General features: G+C 45.9%; 1 protein-coding gene across 4 annotated transcripts in view; it reads right to left on the bottom strand.

The window, feature by feature from the left end:
* Positions 1-19,076, bottom strand: part of limk1a (LIM domain kinase 1a) — a 46,694-nt gene that overhangs the window by 25,290 nt on the left and 2,328 nt on the right. The window contains exon 2 of one of the 4 annotated variants that reach the window (XM_062552154.1): positions 17,708-17,807. In XM_062552154.1, coding sequence (XP_062408138.1) covers positions 17,708-17,807 — 100 coding nt within the window. Of the gene's footprint in view, positions 1-2,129; positions 2,230-8,569; positions 9,015-9,349; positions 9,511-17,707; positions 17,808-19,076 lie in introns of those variants that run through there. The other 3 variants (XM_062552157.1, XM_062552155.1, XM_062552156.1) reach the window with 3 other exon arrangements.

Consider the following 19,076-nt stretch of genomic DNA (forward strand, 5'->3'; position numbering starts at 1 on the left):
TACGGTTCTTCTGTCGGGGTGCAAAAGGGATAAAGCCTTTTTCAGGGGTGTGTGTGTGGGGGGGGGAAGACGAGGGCCAACATCACACTTTCGATATTTCTTCCACTGCATTCATTAGAGGCGTAAGGCTTTAATCTCCTCGCAGGGGTTCAGGGAAAAGAGCTGGTGGGAGCTAGCTAGGGGGGTGGGGGGAGGGGAGGAGGGATACGCTTCCATGCGCCATGACAACCTGATTTGCTTCAGGAGGCTAGGAGGAAATGGGCCAAGGGCATCTTAAGGACAAACTCCACCACATGGCGAGAGCCATTCAAGTTCATCACAGGCTGCTGCCGTCACCCGCCATCAGCAGAAAAAAGAAAGAAAGGGGGAAAAAGACTGACACAAGAGATCAAAGCTCAAATTGGAGCATTTCTAGGCAGCTGGCAAAGCTCCTCTTTAATTTAATCCTCCTGTAGGAAAATCTCCAAAAATGTTGCAGCCGAGTTCTGACAGAGATTAAAACACAAGAGAAAATTGCTTCGCGGAAAAATTGATTAACCTCTTTTTTGAGTGATAATTTTTAGCAAAAAAATATTTTACTAAGATCATTTTAAGGTATTTAAAAACAAATAATCCACATCATTATCGCGCTAACCAAGGACTTAAAGACATAAATGGAAAAACAAAACTTGTATCACTTCCCTATTTGCTCCAAAGGGGTCAACCAGCGCCGCAAATGTAATCATTAATGACTCATGGTCTGGCAGTGTGGGGGTGCAAGTATACATGAGTGTGTGAGTGGGTATGTGAGCCGGCATGCTTGTCTAGGCATGTGTAGGCCTACGTCCAGTACGTGTTTCTCGGGGACGTTACTTTTGAAATGAAGATATTCTGACTGCAATGTACTATGGTTGAAGATGTCAGAAGAGGCTGGGTTTTTTTAGAGCAATTTGTCATCAACCACAACATATGCACTGAACCAAATGCTCTCCACTAATACAGGAAGTGTTTTTGCGGGAAAGGCAAATTGTTAAGATAGGCTGTTTAAAAATAACATCCAAATTCATGTCTACCACATGCAACTGTTAAGCTCACAGAAGGATACGAGACAATATTTGCCAAGTCTGCAAAATGAACAAAAGCCGAGGTAGTAAAAAAAAAAACAGCAGTTTGCATACCAACTAACGAATACATTACGGATGAGGGCAAATTTGAAATTCTTATTTGATGAGGCCCAATTATAATGTCCTTACTCAAGTCTGTCTGGGCCTGACATATTAAAATGGCAGAGCTGGCTAAAAAGGGTGAGCGGGGCCTGACGAGATGTGTGATCAGGGACAGGTCTCTGGGGCTCTGCTTTCTGACCAGAGGAGACGGAGGGAGAGGACAGCCGAGACAGACGGACCCTGTTAATGATTTCCCCAAGCTGTCAATAGGGAGAGAGGGCAAGAGAGAGAGTGAGACAGAGAGAAAGAAAGAGAGAGAGAGAGAGAGAGAGAGAGAGAGAGAGAGAGAGAGAGAGCAAAGGAAGGGAGGGGGACAGGTATTCGTAGACAGCTGGGGGGGTGGAAGATAGAGAGAGAGAAGGAGAAAGGGATAGAGAGAGAGAGGGAGGGAGGGAGAGATTGAAGACATCCCACTATGAGGCATTGTTCTCTCGGGGCCCTGTGGTATGCCGCAGAGGTGAGGAGGGGACCAGAGCTCCCACATCACCTCCTCCTCCTCCTCCTGCCTCAGGGCTCCTGCTGCCCTGCCTGCCTGCCTGCCTGTCCTTCTGCTGCTCCCCACCATGACATCACACAGCAGAGGCGAGAGCTGGCCAAGTCCTCCACTTCACTCACCTTCACACCTTACCCAGCCTCCTAATTATGTTTACAATCACTCTCTCTCTCTGTCTCTCTGTCTCTCCCTCTCACTCTCTCTCAAACGCATGGCTTTCCTCTTGTAAACACACACTTCACCAACACACACACTTCACCAACACACACACACACACACACACACACACACTAAACTGAAAAAAAACAGACCATATAAAAACAACAAACTTATACTCAAACAAACTTTCTCTTTCTCTTTGCCTGACACACACACACACACACACACACACACACACACACACACACACACACACACATGCCAACACATACCTTTTCACAGACACTTCCTGACTCGCAGCTCCCCAACTCAAAACCCTGGACAGATTAATGATATTTCCCATCACATGAGTGGAGTGCTTCCTTCCTCTGAGAGAAACTGCCTCAGAAAGAGACGCACACAGAGAGGCAGAGCCAGCGAGCTAGAGAGGAGGGGAGCGCGTGATAGAGAGAGCGGGCGGGCGGGCGAGAGAGCGAGCGAGCGAGCAAGAGAGAGTGAGAGAGGGAGGTAGAGAGGGGAGCCGATCGGCTGGATCAGTGGTATGAGATAAGGCAAACACGGCCCACGCGAGAGAGAGAGGGAGAGGGAGAGGGAGAGAGAGAGGTAGAGGGAGAGAGGGACAGACAGAGACCAGCTCCAGCGCATTCTTTCTCACTCAGCCACATTCATTGTTCGACGTGTTTTTGTCAGTGCATTGGGCCCCAGCGATGAGTTTATTTTGGGACACGGTGATGATAAAGTCCAAACAGACAGAGAGCGAGAGAGAAAGAGAGAGAGAGGGAGAGAAAGAGAGAGAGAGGGAGAGAGAGAGGGAGAGGAAACGAAGGGCTTTGCAGAAGTTGTTGAGAGGGAAATTCATTCATTTCATGGCTGGCTGAGAGCTCCTCCCTTGATGAGACACACAACGCCTGACGTAAGAGCCGAGCCGCACAGGGTGTCTCTTTAAAAGCCCTCGGACACACACACTACCACAGAAAGTGACTCACTACTCTCTCTCTCTCTCACACACACATAACCTATCATCTAAACACACACACACACACACACACACACACACACACACACACACACACACACACACACACACACACACACACACACACACACACACACACACACACACACACACACACACACACACACAACCTATCATCTATACATGCACACATACGCACACACACACTATCATCTGTACACACATACACACACACACACACACACACACACAGTCACTGTGATAATGATCTATTTCATGGGGGAGGGGATATAGGAGCATACAGGCGGATGTAACCCTCTACCCCACTGAGAGACACAGCACACTGGTAAGTGTGTGATAACCGAATGAGGAAAAGCCGATAGCGCTACAAGGGCATCAATCGATGGCAACACACGCAAGGAGACTCCAGAAGAAAGAGGAGAAAGAGTAAGAGAAAGAGAAGGAGAGAGAGAGAGGATAGAGGAGAGAGAGAGAAAGAGAGAGAGGGAGAGAGAGAGGGAGGGAGAGAGAATGAGAGAAAGATAGAGAGAGAGAGAGAGAGAGAGAGAGAGAGAGAGAGAGAGAGAGAGAGCGAGCACAGGGGGGGAACAGGCCACATGCTGGGGGCTTCCTGTGGGCTGGGCAAACACATGGCTCACCAGTTGGCAGGGGACCAAACACCTCTGGGTCTGCACACTGACGCAGCAGTTAGCACTAGGACCGCAGCGGCGCTCCACAGTGATGGGGGGGGGGGGGAGACAGGGACACATCTGCCAGGGCCATTCCACCTTTAACACAGTCACCAAATGACTAGCACGGCCCAGGGGAACAACAAGAGCTTACAGTAATGTGGCTTCTTTACGAGCCGAGGCAGTAACTTTCAATGTGTTCTCACGTGGGCCCAGGATTAGCCACATCAAACACATCAAGTTTATGGCAGCGAAAACAAAAACAGCAATTTTATAAATTCACATCAACAACTGCCACATGACGACCAACGACCGTGTCCAGCGAGTCTTTTATTTATCTTTTGTATAACTAACAAAAAGGAATCGCTAAAGTATTTGAAATCTGTAATTCAGCAAAGTTCAGCTCTGCATTTTGTGCACTCAACTAATCAAAATAATTTGCACACCGAGACGATAAAAAAAAGGCAAAAGAAAGAAAGTCAGAGCGCCTTATTTTCATTACTCGCTAGAACAACTCTGTCCTCAGCTAACCAGACGTGACCGCTATGTCAGTTCGCGATCGAGCTGAATTCCATTTTCGTGTGCAACAGCAGCACTCTTGAACCAGACCTCATTGTTGAAGCCTGGCTACAGCCAAAATGCAATTTTCCCCTCTAACAAGACTACTGAATTAACAGAGAGGTCGATGTCGCGAGCTCTCCGTCGGAAATCTAATTTTACTCCTCATATCGGCTTGCGCTCTCAGGCCCGTGCGGCCTGTGAGGACGAGATACCAAACTGACTGGGAATCAGCCTCCGCCATGTGATTCTGTGGTAATGCGACTACTTGGTGGCGTGCCTAAAACTGCGCTGTGTGAGACAACTACATCAGAAAATATGACAGAGAGAAAAACAGAGAGGGACATCCCTCTGCAGTGCCCCCCCCCCACACACACACACCCACCCACCCCCACCCTCACCCCACCCCTGAAGAATTTGCGAGCTCCACATTCTCAGAGCGCCACACAAAAACAGACACAAGGATAGTTGGGGGTGCAGGGGGGTTCCCAGCATTGATCTGGGCATGTCCACACAGCGAGCCAGAGGAGGGGGGGAGTGAAGACAAAAGACCAGCCGAGGCAACCAGAGGCCAAGCGGGCTCGCTTGCCAGTTGGGGCCCCCCCACTTTATAGATAAAGCCCTGTTTACTGCAAGACTGCCTCTAAGCCACAGAGAGGAGGCGCGGGGGGGGGGGGGCTGTTGAAAAAATACCAGCATGCATTCATCACTTCCACCTCCTCCCCTCCGTCTGCGTGGAATAGCAATGAGCGCATGATGTCATCCTCCTGCAGACAGCCATTACTTCATCCCGAGGGCCGAGGCCCCGCCCAGATCCTCCCAGGAAATCTGAGCGGTCCAATCGGAGGGCGGCGAGGCTCGACTACTGCAAGCTCAGCACGCCGGTTGCTGCAGTTAACCCCTCAGGTGCCACGTGCACGCAACATACCAGTGCCCCGTTACCGTACGGTGTCTGCAATCCCACGACAAGGCAGTAACAAAAGCAAGAGCCCGTGCTCTGTTTTTTTTCACACTGGCAAAGAACGTTGATGTTCTCCGAGGAATGCCAGGCGGCATTGAGAGCTTTTGTTTTGCTCCGGAGCGTATCTGTTGTTCTAGAATTAGAATGGTGTGTGTGTGTGCATCAGGCCACATCAGGTATGGGAAGCCACGGCCGGTGGGAGTGAATAGCGTGCGTGCTGGCAGGTTCTTTGTGCTCTCTAAGCCCTTCCAGGCTTTCAGTGACTCAATGAACATTCTGTCTGTCTGTGTGTCTGTGGGGCGAAAGCGGGAGAAGGGAGCGCTGCTGTGTTCTCATGTGCAGCGCCGCGCCACACTCGAACCAAGTGAGTCAAAGGGCGCGCAGCAGGACCTGCCAACTAGGAATCCGTGCCAACTCTTGGCTTTTAACAAACACGAAAACAAGTTCTGCTCACGACAGGCTTGGGAATTAAAAGCCCCACACCAACACATTTTGTACAGAATAAAGGAGAGAGAAAAGAAGACACACTGTACTGACACAACAGCAAAATGCTAAATGGTTATCAGCAGAGACTGGGTGTCTTATCAACAGAGTTCCCTTTTCCATAGTGAATGTCGGCATCCTGCAGTAACACAAAGGAAAGTTTCTATAAATGACCCACAGTCATCTGAACAGACTAGATGCTGGAGACAGAGTAGCCAGACAAGGGCAAACTGACCTTTCAGTAGCCAGACCCATTCAACCAGAGACCAGGCTGTTCCAGCGAACACAAGGCTGTATATGTCAAGACATGACTTCTCCATGAGACATGACGATGAGAGATCATTTCCAGTAGGCCTACTGTGGAACTGGTGATGCAACAGCCTTTTAACCGGAAAGATCTCAACAAGCCCTTCTTCATGGGCAGGCGCTCAAATCTATCTGTCTATCTTTTATATCTATAAATAACAGGAATGTCTGTCTGTGTGCATGTGTGTGTCACACATCTTTGAACCGTTTGCCCAGGTGATTTCAAACTTGCCAGGTGTTTTGCTACGAGTAAGTGCAGCAACAAATTAGATGTGGTTTGGATAAGAAATGCAAAAGATATCGGTAAATGTATCGGTAAAATAGGCATACATTGGCTTTCGCAGCTCTACTGTAGCCACTCCCCCTGCATGGTTGTGTGTTAACTGCATACCTGTGAAACCGTTTGATTTCAAACTTTGCAGGTGTGTTGCCATGGGCACCAGTAAGCGCAGTGTCAAGTTTGACGTTGTTTGGATAAGAAATGCAAAAGATATCGTTAAATATATTGGTATGAGAGGCACACATTGGCTTTTGCCCTCTAGCCACTAGCAAGCGAGCACTGAATCATGCATGGCATGGGTAGTCAAGATGCAAGAGGTTTGGATGATTATCATGTCAACAATAAAGAGTGCCTCTGTATGCGGTTTGCTTGCATAAAATGATTCGACAGATTGTACAACACGCCAGCAAACATGGGTAGGCAGCAGTGGCTATTCAAAACTATGTGACAAATCATGTGCAATAGGCTAAAGCAACACTTCGAATAGCCCAGGGCAGCTATTTTGGATTGTCATTAGACTCTGAATAAACAATCAACAATTCTGACTGTAAGGTCACAGATTGAAACAAATGATAATGGTCCCAGCAGCACTGCCACTGTTGACTTAAAGACACTTAATCCTACCCCTACCCCTACCCCTAGCGCCTTCCAGGAAGCGCTGCCTTGAAGACACCGTTGGGGGCTCAAAACACCAAGAAACCAAATGCAAGGATGTTTCAGAATGGCACACATGCAAAGCAATACCAGCTGCAGACGAGTGGCAGAGCGTGATATATGCTACCAGAGACTGTTTTTGAGTCCCGAATTGTATATGATGCATCATTCTACAAAACGGTTTCTTCTCTATCATGAAGTTATTCACATATAACCTTAACTCAAAACAGTTGTTAAGCACTGCACCTTTATCATAATGTATTAGAATTTAAAATTCTGTTTTGAATGATGAACTGAAATAATGTTTGTATATTTTCCCCTCTTATTTTGAAAGCAGACCTATCTGCTGCCATGCAATTGGGATATGGATATTCTACAGGAATAGTATGTATGAATGGGTGTTGCACTAGTGATGAAAACAACAATAACAACAAAAATGTTCAAACTGATGCAAACCGTCTGTCTGCCACACCACCTTTGCATTTTTGAACATGTTGTTCTCATTACATTTGTTTGTTTGTAGAGGGTGTTGCCAACCGGCTTTGCCACCTTTAATAACCTTTAGGAGCTGGACTAGTCTGCCGTCATCTGTTAGGTAGGGGCAGAGCGTTCATTCTTTGTTATTTTATCTCTTTTTTTTATCTTTCTTCCTGTTGCCCGAGGACAACATCTGCCCAACAAATCCGCACATCCTTCCGGAGCCAGGTTTAATTTGCAAATCTGGTGGAGTTGCGTGGGAAATGAGGCACAGGACACTCAAGGCCACGTCATAACACAACACAGCACAGCACAGCGCAGCACAGCACAGCACAGCACAGAACAGCACAGCACAGTGCGGCGCTGAGGGGAAGACATGAATTAATCCTGAGGTGGATGTTTAATTCCTTTGACGATGAGCTCATCTGTGCTCTGTGAGCGCACGCTAACGCTAACACACACACACACACACACACACACACACACACTCTCACTTTAGGAAATCCCTGCGTGTGATGGGTGAGAGGTTTGGGATCAGGGTGTCGTTCCACAGGAAGACACACAACAGCATCATCAGCACAAGCCATCCTGAGGTTAGGGAGATGAAAAGAGCTCAGAGAGACTCTAATCCCACTCAAGTATGGAGGCTCTTTAAGGTCCCTTAACGGGAACTTGTCTGTAGCGATGCTCGATGCTCAGTACAAGTTACAGCATGTACTGTAGATACACAGGAGCGTCGCCAGGGATGGTTTTGTTTAAATGTAAATAAAGAGTTAAAGCCAGCCAGAAGTCAACCGTCAGAGAATATAATCAACTATGTTTTCTTTTAGCAAGCGAGCTCCTGAACCTCGGTATGACGAAAGAGCCTTTGATGGTGGGGAGGAGATGAGAAACAGGTGTGTACCGCCTGAATCTGAAGCCAAGACAAATAAACGAGAGACATCAAGGTGACTATTCCATAAGGTCCTTTGTCTTGTAGCTATACGACAGAAGATTTGCCAGGGGCTCAAAAAAGGGAAGTGACATTTTACTGGTCTCACAAAGGCTTATAAATACTATACAGATTCACTACACTAACTAAGCAGCCATTTTATTTTACCAATTGTTTTTAACAGACTACATTCTGCATAAGTCTATCTGTAAATCAAGACTAGTACATAATCTAATGAGTCCATTCTCTAGTAGTCTACTGTATCTTAACTGCCACAGAAGAAGCAAAAGAGCAGTTTAAATGTCCTCTTGCTTTGATGTCTATCAACCCACATTACTCTGCCTCCCTGTTTCCCCTCACACCCCTTTCCCCTGAGTTAGGAGCCAGAAAGTCTTACTTTGTCCCCCTCAAACGGCTACGGTAGCGCTGGTCTCTTCGTGACATCTCTCCATGTAGCGTGGAGCCCTTCTTGTGACATTCAGGAAGCAGGTTCATGTCGAAGTTCACCCGTCTACCCTCCACAAAAACCACCAACAGCGCAGTTTAAAAGTAGCCCAGCGTCGCAACCTAGTAAATGGATGCCGCTTTTTTCTTCTCTTGCTGCCTAAGTTTCCCCCTCTCTCTCTGTCTCTCGCTCTCTTTCTCTCTCTCACACACACACAGACTCTCTCGCTGCAGCTGCTAACAATCTTTTTTTCTTTTGCTCTACTATTTCCTGTTCTGGGCTAGCTCATGGGCTTCCTTGGGAGCAGTCCTGACCCCTGACACAAGCCCTTTCCCGTCTGTCCCCAGTACCCAGTGGGGCCCCCCTGCTACAGTGGAACAGGGTGGCGCTCCTACTTTATCAAAGCCACACAGCTCGTGAGAACACACTTCCCTTTCTACCTTTTCTGATAATGGCACAAACCCACAGAAACACAAACACACAAACACATATGACACAAACCCACACACACACACAACACACACACACACACACACACACACACACACACACACACACACACACACACACACACACACACACACACACACACACACGCACACACACACATGCACACACAAACAAACACACACAACCGTTCACGGAAAGGCCTTCAGACATGCTGCGACAGAGCCGCTCTGGAGGGACTCCCATCGCAAATGGTTTTCCCAGCTTTTCTGTAGCCCTGCCTACCTTATCTTCTGCCTGCGTCTCATTTCCATTCCAAAAGAGCAGCGTTACGTCGCGGAGAAGTGGGGCGGACAGGAGAGAGGCTAAGCTTTCCTCGGCGTCTTCTGTAGCGGGCTATCGGTGCAGGCTTGCCAGCAGAGGCTCTCGCTTGAGTGGAATAGCGGTCTTATTAGTCTTGGAGTGGAATAGAAATGAAATCGCTTGTGTTTGAAAGGAGCATTTATGCCAGGCCCCTCGGTTCCCCAATCTGGTTTCGCATTCTTCAATGGGCTTTTTTTTTTTTTGACAGGGTCCGCGTGCTTAGTCGCATGGGTGATGGTGGAAGTCAGTTGTTAGGTTCATTCACAATTCCTTATTTTGTGACCAGTATCACTCACGGCTAGACAAAAAAAAACAAAAACGCAACCAGAACATCTTGTGTTGCAGTTTATTGACCCACGGTCACATGCTGGGCTTTTTAATGAGAAACTACACGCTCGAGTGCATCTGCTAAAAATGGAAACACAGCCACATGTTTGTATCCTGCCGCTCTAAAAGAAAACAAAAAAAAACAGCTGCATATACTTGATGCGTACTGTATATTCTCATCAAGCTAGTAGGTTATTGTTGATGGCTGGACGGATGTTACAGTTTTTTCCAATTGCTAAAACACAATTTTGAAAACTCGCACACAATTTTGAAAATGCACACACAATTCACAAAACCACACCCCAAATTGCAAAATACCTCAATCTACCTAGCAAAATGAAGCACTGCAACCAAAACTGAATATACCATTACCAAAATCAAACTTTTGCGCCACATGGCACACACTTCATTCTTTCACAAGATTTTTGTCAAAGCAAATACACACTGTAGGTCATAATGGAAAACACTCTTATCTTTAGTATGCTTTGCCATAATACTAAAATAGTTTACATGTAAATTGTAGAAAGTTCTTTACATGCACCTAAATATTTGCAGATACAGATGCATTCTGTTCAAACTTTCTTTTCACCAAGTCAGTGCAACATATGCACAGCAAGTTTATATTGGACTCTCCCTTCCCCTTTCATTCTCCCTCTCCCTCTTCTCTCTCCCTGCAATGTCTTCCATTTTTGTTGTAAAAAAGGTGCTCGTTGTTTTATGGTTTTACTGTATTGTTTTTATCTTTGTAAAGCACATTGGGTTGCCCTGCTGGACAAAATGTGCTATATAAATAAAGTTGCCTTGCCTTACCTTACCTGTGGTATTTTCATAGTGCTTACTTCCTGATGGAAGTGGTATAAATTAAGCATTGAGGTGTTTGGCTAGGTGGCACACATATTGGTCAATTAGCTCATGTGTGTTATCTTGGATGGCATTGTTTTAAAACTGCAAACATGTGACTTTATGTCAGATTTTTGTGTCTTATGCAGAAAATCGTGTTCAGTGCATGCAAAAAGTGCCATTTTGCATTGTAAAATGTGTGTAAAGCTGAAAATGTGTTTAGACATTTGGAGACTTGAGAGGATGTGTTGCTCTCTGTGTGTCAGTTTGAATAATTGTGCTATGAATGTCATTTTAGTGTGTTAGCAATTGGAAAAAACTGTAAAGACAGCATCATGTGTGAAAGTGTCTTGGTCCACGGTGGTGATGGTGATACTGCTGGTAACCTTCAGTTCCTCTTTTCATATCTGCAGAGAGAGGTGCTGACCGACTCTCAGATTAGAAGTTTAACTCTGGACGTGCACACCGCTTTCCGCTTGTAACTGCTCTGCACCAAGGCCTTGTCAAGTCTCCACTACATTACAGTACAACTGCCCGCTCAGAAGGATGCTCTCACATACACAAGCTCGCCGTCCTAGATAACAGAAAGTGAAGCCTTTAGGTTTGGAAATTATTTTGTCAGATGTCTCCCAAAATAGAAGCGTTTTCATTCAGCAGGGAGAAATCGTGGTTGTTCGAATCGACGGGGAAGCAAGGGCATCTGTTTCACAGAGGCGCCATTTGAACACTAACAAAAGACTGGGTCCTGTATGTCCTTGAAAAGCAAAACAGATTTTTCTTCCCTTCAGATTGCCTGTGTGTGTGTGACTGTGTGTGTGTGTGTGTGTGTGTGTGTGTGTGTGTGTGTGTGTGTGTGTGTGTGTGTGTGTGTGTGTGTGTGTGTGTGTGAGAGAGTGAGTGAGCGTGAATGTGTGTGTGTGTGTGTGGTGTGTGCTTGTTTGTGTGTGTGTGTGTGTGTGTGTGTGTGTGTGTGTGTGTTTGTGCCTGTGCGTGCTTGTGTGCTAGGGCCTAACCTGCAACGCTGCTTATGTGCTGACACAACATGGCCTGCTGTCACATTTGGACTCCCCCTGGGCTCCAGTCCTGGAAACTATGCCGGCAAAGGCACATCATGTCCAATGAACCAAGCTAGCCTCCGAGAGGAACAACTCTGCTTTTCAAACCAAACCTTTGTGATAAAAATAAGCAGCCATGCATTCACAGACCTCTTACTACTTCACTCGGGAGCACTTACACAGTGTGTCGGTGCCGAGGTGTTTAGTATACTATATCAGTGGAATGATGGAACATTTCTTCCTTGCTTGAGATCCTTTAGCTATGGCAGCAAGGTAGTGCTTATTATGGAGCTTCATGCAGAAACCTCTCTTTTTAAAAAGAATATACTTGCGTGTCATTAGCACTCTTCCAAATAAGATGCACACATAGACTGCAATAAGCTGCAGAGATAAGATCACAAATGCTATTAATTCTATTACAAATCTATTAACAAACACAGGCAAATAAGTATATACCTAGAACAAGCCCTCTAGCCCTATAAAATGACACAACACTCTGATGACAAGCCAGACTAGGGCATTCACACGCTGTGGCAATATGTTGCCTGTAATTTAGCTGTCGGTAATTAACTGTGAGTAACAAGTACTGTAAGGACAAAAGACAGATTAGTGTGAATGCTTGACGCCTATGATTAACTTCTTTTGTTCGGTCACAGAACACATCATGCCGTTATGGTCGTCGCAACTGATGTAATGTTTTTATTAAAGTGTGAGGTCAACCACAAGGGTTTGGAGTGCTGCTTTTCTTCTGTGTTGATCTGGCTCTCCTTTCATGTCTCCTCTCGCTTTCATTCCCCGCTCATCTTTCATCGGGAGGAAACAATTCGGCCATGATGCTCGCTACACCCTCACGTGGCTCTCTCTCTCTCTCTCTCTCCGAGAGCGGAAAACTGCGCTCAGAGTCAGGGGACTGCTGGAGCTGGACCGGACCCCTCGGTCAGCCAACGCGGCTCCACTTTCCCATGAAGTCGGAGCTCCGCTTGCGCTCTCTGTGGCCCATTGTGCGCCTCGTGTCCCAGGGGGACATCTGTTAGCCCTTCAAATAAACTGTGCTCTGGTCCTTTTTTTTCTGTTATGTACTTTCACAACATGCGCTAAAAATAAAACTGCTCAGACACACACACACACTCACACACACTCACACACACACACACACACACACACACACACACACACACACACACACACACACACACACACACACACACACACACACAAACACACATGAACACAAACACACACACATACACATACAGTACACAACCACATACACATACACATAGGCCACCACATACACATACACATACACATACATAGACATACACACGTACACACATGTGCACACACACACACACACACACACACACACACACACACACATGCTATTCGCCTGTTCAAGATGAAATCCATGCTCTCTCACTTTTGGTGTGCAGGCAAATAGCGTTTCAGGATAAGGAAAGCTGTCTTAAATCCCTCTATGACAATCCCCCTCAGGAATTTCATCAGGGTTAAATAAACATGGCATCTGCAATACATCCACGAGGCGTCATCTTGTCTTTAATACTCAAATCATGCAGGTCATGCACAGCGTTCTCATGTTGCACAGAGACACACACCAAACCCAGAGACGATGCTTGTCCTATGACTGACCCACATGATTGACCCACAACCACAGGGTCATCAATGCAACGGCTAACACACACGCCAGTGGGTCACCTTACACAGGTTACAGCTGTGGTCAGGTGTGTATTACCCTGGGATATGGACTGAGCATGTCACTAAAGTGACCTAATTTTAAATACCCCCCACACACACCCACACCCACACCCCCACGCACACAAAGTGTGTAAGTGTGACAGATGTGAGAGATTTCCATCTTCACTCCATCTGCACTGGTCACTGACACGCTCTCCGCGCCGCGCTCCATGCCCTCTCATCCTCGGTCCCCCGCACATGACCCACATGCCCTCGCCAAACTCTAGGAGCCGCCGCAGCGCAGCACAGCGCAGCTCAGCTCAGTGCGGGCAGGCCGGGCCGGGCGCTAATGCAGTTTTAAGCTCCGTGCCAATTTCACGACGGGCGGAGAAACCCATTTTGCAGATTTAGCAATAAAAAAAAAGTAAGGCAATCGCAGAAACCAGCGCTGGGGAGACTGACAATCCCATAAGGGGCTGCCAAGAGTGTAGCCTGGGACGACAGAGAGACCAGACTGCCAAGTCTCCACTCTAGATAGACAAAGGGATCAAAGAGGGGGGTCACCAAACCGGATCTAAACATCCATTCTGCGAGAGACTGGTTTGGATGGGAAATGGGATTATAAAGCATTAAAGTGATACGAGCTCCGCGAGGGGGGATCTTGAATACAAACACACACCAAAATGAAGTGTCCTACATTATTCATCCAAGGGTCTGTTTCAGGATGATAGAGCGAGGGGAAGAGCCAGGGAAGCGATTACATAAACGCGATATTTATAAACACGTGTAAAGGAAGTGGGTGGAAGTCCTAAGCAAAAGGGCATTGCCGCCAAGAAGATTCCAACATGACATTCCATCATGGTGTTTCTAAACCAGGTGACGAAAACAAAAGAACAGAATAAAAAAAACTGCTTGTGTCTACCTAAATTCTAACTGATGCGCAGTCTTATTCCAGAGGCCTTATTACACTCGTATGCCAGGAAGATAAGGGATTAATCTAAGAGAATGACATAACTGTTTAGTTGTTGACCCATTACTAAATTAGCTTTACTATTAGCTAGATGTATTACAGTATGGACATGCAGTAGTATGCACACACACTATAAAAGCATTAGGCAGAGGGAAACCTCTGATGGCATTTTCACATTGAACTGAAAGCCACTTAAACTTCCTCATTTCACCATTACCTGAGTACCTTTATACTGTCAGTTATATGCACTATAACATGCACACACTATAAACTGCATAAGGCAGAAGGAATCCTCTGATGCTACAGTAGGCCTACTTCCTTCAAATCAAAACGAAAGCCACTAGCCTTAACCGTGAGTTGCACATGACAAAAACAGTATGATAGAGAAAGAAACTGAAACAAACAAATCTAAATCTCCCAAGTGATGAAAGCACCCAGAGGCCCTGGCATCCCTTTTCTTCTGCAGCCACTTACGATTTTCTGTAAACGCCGCTGGTTCCTGTAAACGGGGGGATGGGAGGGTGGACTCTGAGGACTAATGTGGGAGGTGACAGGAATCCCAGAGAGAGGTGTTTGGGGCGGCAGCCTCCTGCGCGGGGGGTTAATGAACTTTCCTCTCTCCCCTCCGTGGCGCCAAGTGACTGACATCACCGTCAGATCTAATTCAATATTAAACAGCAGAGGGCGAGCGGGTCACAGGCAGCGCTCATACACGCTCATAAACGTGCGCCGGTCTCTCAGCAACTGCCTCCTCACGTGTCGACTGGAGAGCTGCTGCACTCCTGGCGTCCCTCTGGTGCTGAATTGAGAGGGATTCAGATTCACGAAAGAGCCGTCAAAGGCCTGCAAATACCTCTGACACAGACTTGTTGAGAGAGAGAGAGAGAGTTAAATGAGAGATGTGTCAGGATTTAACACCACGGTGGAAAACCAGATTGCTCTTTCCAGCAGTGCATTTGTTATTGCAAAATCTGAATTAAGATGTTTTTGCAATCATTGTAAAATGTATTAATCATGGAAATCTCAATATTGAGATCATAAGCAGTTAGCGCAGTAAGGCAAAAGGGTGCACTGGGTTTGTTACTCAAGATAAAATGAGGGTTGCAAAACATAATGGAATCAGAACAGAATGATAGTATCTCCACTATGTTGTTTTCACATTCTATGGAAATAATACAATTCAGACTTAAATTTTGATTAATTGTACAGCCCTAATTGTACATAAATACTCCAGACTGCTCTGTGCAAACAAGTCAGCCTTTGTCCGGGCAGTCATTCGTGCCTAATAAGATTCACCCACACACACTCAATGTGAGTATAGTCATTTCTCTAATGGCTTCAATAGGATCATGTGTGATGGCCACTAGCAGGGAAGGACAGGCTGGAGGACACTGGGGGATGAAGACATCTCATCATCAAGTCCTCTGCATGGCGCTCTGCAATGGCGCTCTGGAGAAAAACAAGGCTGTCCTGGGGCAGAGAGTTCATGGAGCACGAGGCATCAAATCACCCATTCAATTAAAGAAAAGCACCACGCAGCAGGACGAGCCACAACAAGCCACACAGGGATAAACAAGATGTGGCTAACAGACGTGTCTCTGACATCAATTACCAGAGTGTACACATGTCCGATCGCACAAAGACATCACCGTCAGTCATCAGCAAGGACACAGAACTCAAGAAGATCACAGACTCTCTAACATCAGCTGTAAAGTGATCATATTGATATACACACAGTGATATCATTCCTTCATACTACTGAGGGTTTGCAGTCCTCATGCCACGCCACATGCAGACAGTGAGGGGCGCTATGCCTACGTAGCGCTGACCGTCTCATCATCACAATCTCTCACACACACACACACAAGTCTTTCTCTCGAGTCCAGATGAGACAGGCTTGGCCCAGCGTGCGCTGGCCTTTCGCTGTCGGCAACCTGAAACAGCTGACCAAACATGGCCTTAATGGGTTACTGGGGAGGGACCAATTAAAAGAGCGCTTTCTTTCCACCGAGCAGATCGTTACTGCAAATACAGAAAAAGACAAAGGCTCCTCTGTCCCAGGCTCTGAGCGTGTGATCTTGCTTTCCAGCGTCTTACAAATGCTAATACGCAGAAGAGACTAAACAGAGTTTTGCATTCTGTAGGTGATTAAAAAGGACAATGTGAGAAATTGGACCCTATTGCTTATCGCATGAATGCGCACTTCAATTCACATCATAATATAAACCTAAAGATGTAATGTCACCAAACAAACAAACAAACAAACAAACAAACAAACACATTGTCTACCAAATGAATACTTTCCAAGACAGCAGGGCCTTACTGAGGTCTTCATTGGAATTGTACCAATTTTAAGAGGGAACTTACGTGCCTACACTGCAAAAAATTAAAGTGTTATTAATCTTATATTATGATCAAAACATTCTTTGGTATTCTTTTTAGTATGACAAGACTTGCCTAGCACTCTCTCGAAAGATCATTTTGACTATTTAAGAAGATTTTGACTTCCTGAACGGTACAAATTTACTCATAACACTAACAAACAAATGTACTTCTTTTTAGGACAAATTTGCTTAATGCTCTGGCAGACAAACTTGTTTTCAGGATGAGACGACAAACTCAAATTAAGTAATGATTTTACGAGAAAGTGTGAGGTAAGTCTCTTTATACTGTAAACAATACCAACACGATTATTGATCTTGACATACAGATTCATAACACTTGCTTCAGCAGTTTTTGCAGTCTAGAGTAGCACTACCGAATCAACGCAAATACATACAGGCATATCTGCACAGTGCTTTTGGAAACAGAGCCCAGTGCTACTAGAATGTGAATCTTGGCCTCTTTAAACTTTCCTGCATGGCTGTGGACCTTGGGGGGGCATAAAGGGAAACTATGAGTCAAGAGGGAGTCTAAGTTTCCACATAAATAATGAGCAGGGCCTCCAGGCGATTAACACACACCACACGGACTCATTAAAAGCTCCAGGGCCTTCACATTGGCCTATCAGACTGTGGCCAACAGGCTGTTTATCTATCTATTCCCTATTACTGATAATAAATGCAAAGGTGGTGCTTTGTATGGGGGTATGAGGAAGAATTACATGGAAAGTCAACCACATGGCAGCCAAATTAGACGATTAACTTGTGCCAATCCAGTGATGCTATATTAGATGTGACCTATTCCAGTGAACAGCAGCTCTGGAATAGCAGTTCCTTATTTACTTATGGAAACATAGAAAGACAGTACACACGCACACGCACAAATACACACACACACACACACACTCAAACACATAGGGAAACAGAGAGAAGGAAAGAGAGAGAAAGAGAGAGAGATATAAAGAAGGAGAGAGAGCGTACCGAGAAATGTAAGGAGACAGCAAGAACTCACCTGAAGCAAACGGTGTGCCAGTCGGTGTTGAGGGCCTGGAGGTACTGCTCATCGTAGATGCGCTGGCGGCATCCCGCACACACAGGCAAGCTCCCACCAGCTGCAGCACACCGCAAAAAAGAAAAGCACAGACATGAGTCAGGGGCCAGAGACAGCACGGAGTCAAGGTCACCGAACAGACCACAAAACACGCACAGCAACGCCTGACACATGCACCGAAGCTTCTTTGGTCCTGACTGACTCACAGGGTCGTGAACCTTTGCAGGTTCATAATAACCACCGCACACAATTTTCCACGTTTGTGGAAAATAACAAGTCTTGACTGCGCAAGCACGTCTTGACTGTGACTGGCAGGGAGCACATGTCAGGAAATTGCCAATGAGGAAAATGCAATTTAAGTGTAATGAGAGTGACAGGCCATTTAACTACAACTACTTACTGTATGTAAGGGTGAGCCATCCTGTAAACTGACCCTGTCCAGGTAGCTTCCGTTCCATTTACCTGTGGACTATACTACAGAGTCTCTACTGAAGAGACCCGAACTTTGGCACAGGAACCGGTGTACTTTGCATTATTTAGTTAGAGCACTGGCCTAACACAGAGAGCGGCTTGATGAAATGTTCGCCACCACAACTCAGCCCATGTGATTTGTCTTGTGACTTGCATGTGGGGACATACTACACAAAACCATATCCTGCACATATTCCATATTCACCACACGCAGTCAGTGTAGAGGCAACAGACCACAGACATGTCCCTAAACTCAGTCCTATGATTTTTTTTTTCAATTTCATGAACTGTATGACAAATGAGAGATAGCGGAGAAGTAAACCTAATGACACTATTAAACTGATATAACACCATCAACTGTTTTCATTTAGTCTGCTGACAGGAAGAGGCAAGATCTCTTGGCAAGGTCTTCAGCATTGATTGGCTCGATAGCGAGTATATGATAGAGCCATTTGTAAATAACTGCTGCAACTTTTATTCCCTGCTTTTTCATGAATGCACTGAACTACCGACAAGATTTAATGTTGTGACGAAAGTCATACTGGCCTCGGCATTTAACCCATGTTGACTTACTTTTTCCATCTCAATCCTCCACACCAGGCCCTCCTTCGACAATAAAAAGTTAGTATACCCTTTACACCCCACATCTGCAATTGGCCTGCATATATCATCAGAGCTGTTGTTTAAAACTTTTCTAAATTCTCTATGTTAGGCAAGCAATGCCGTCCAACATATAGGCAAATACTAAACCCATACATAACCACTTACTATAAATAGGATAAAGTAGGACATCCCATATCAGTATTTCATGTACACCCACTTGCCCTTTCTTATCTAGGTGGCACTTTAATGATAAACC

Source organism: Sardina pilchardus, chromosome 13 (assembly GCF_963854185.1).
Source record: "Sardina pilchardus chromosome 13, fSarPil1.1, whole genome shotgun sequence".
Classification (NCBI taxonomy): domain Eukaryota; kingdom Metazoa; phylum Chordata; class Actinopteri; order Clupeiformes; family Clupeidae; genus Sardina; species Sardina pilchardus.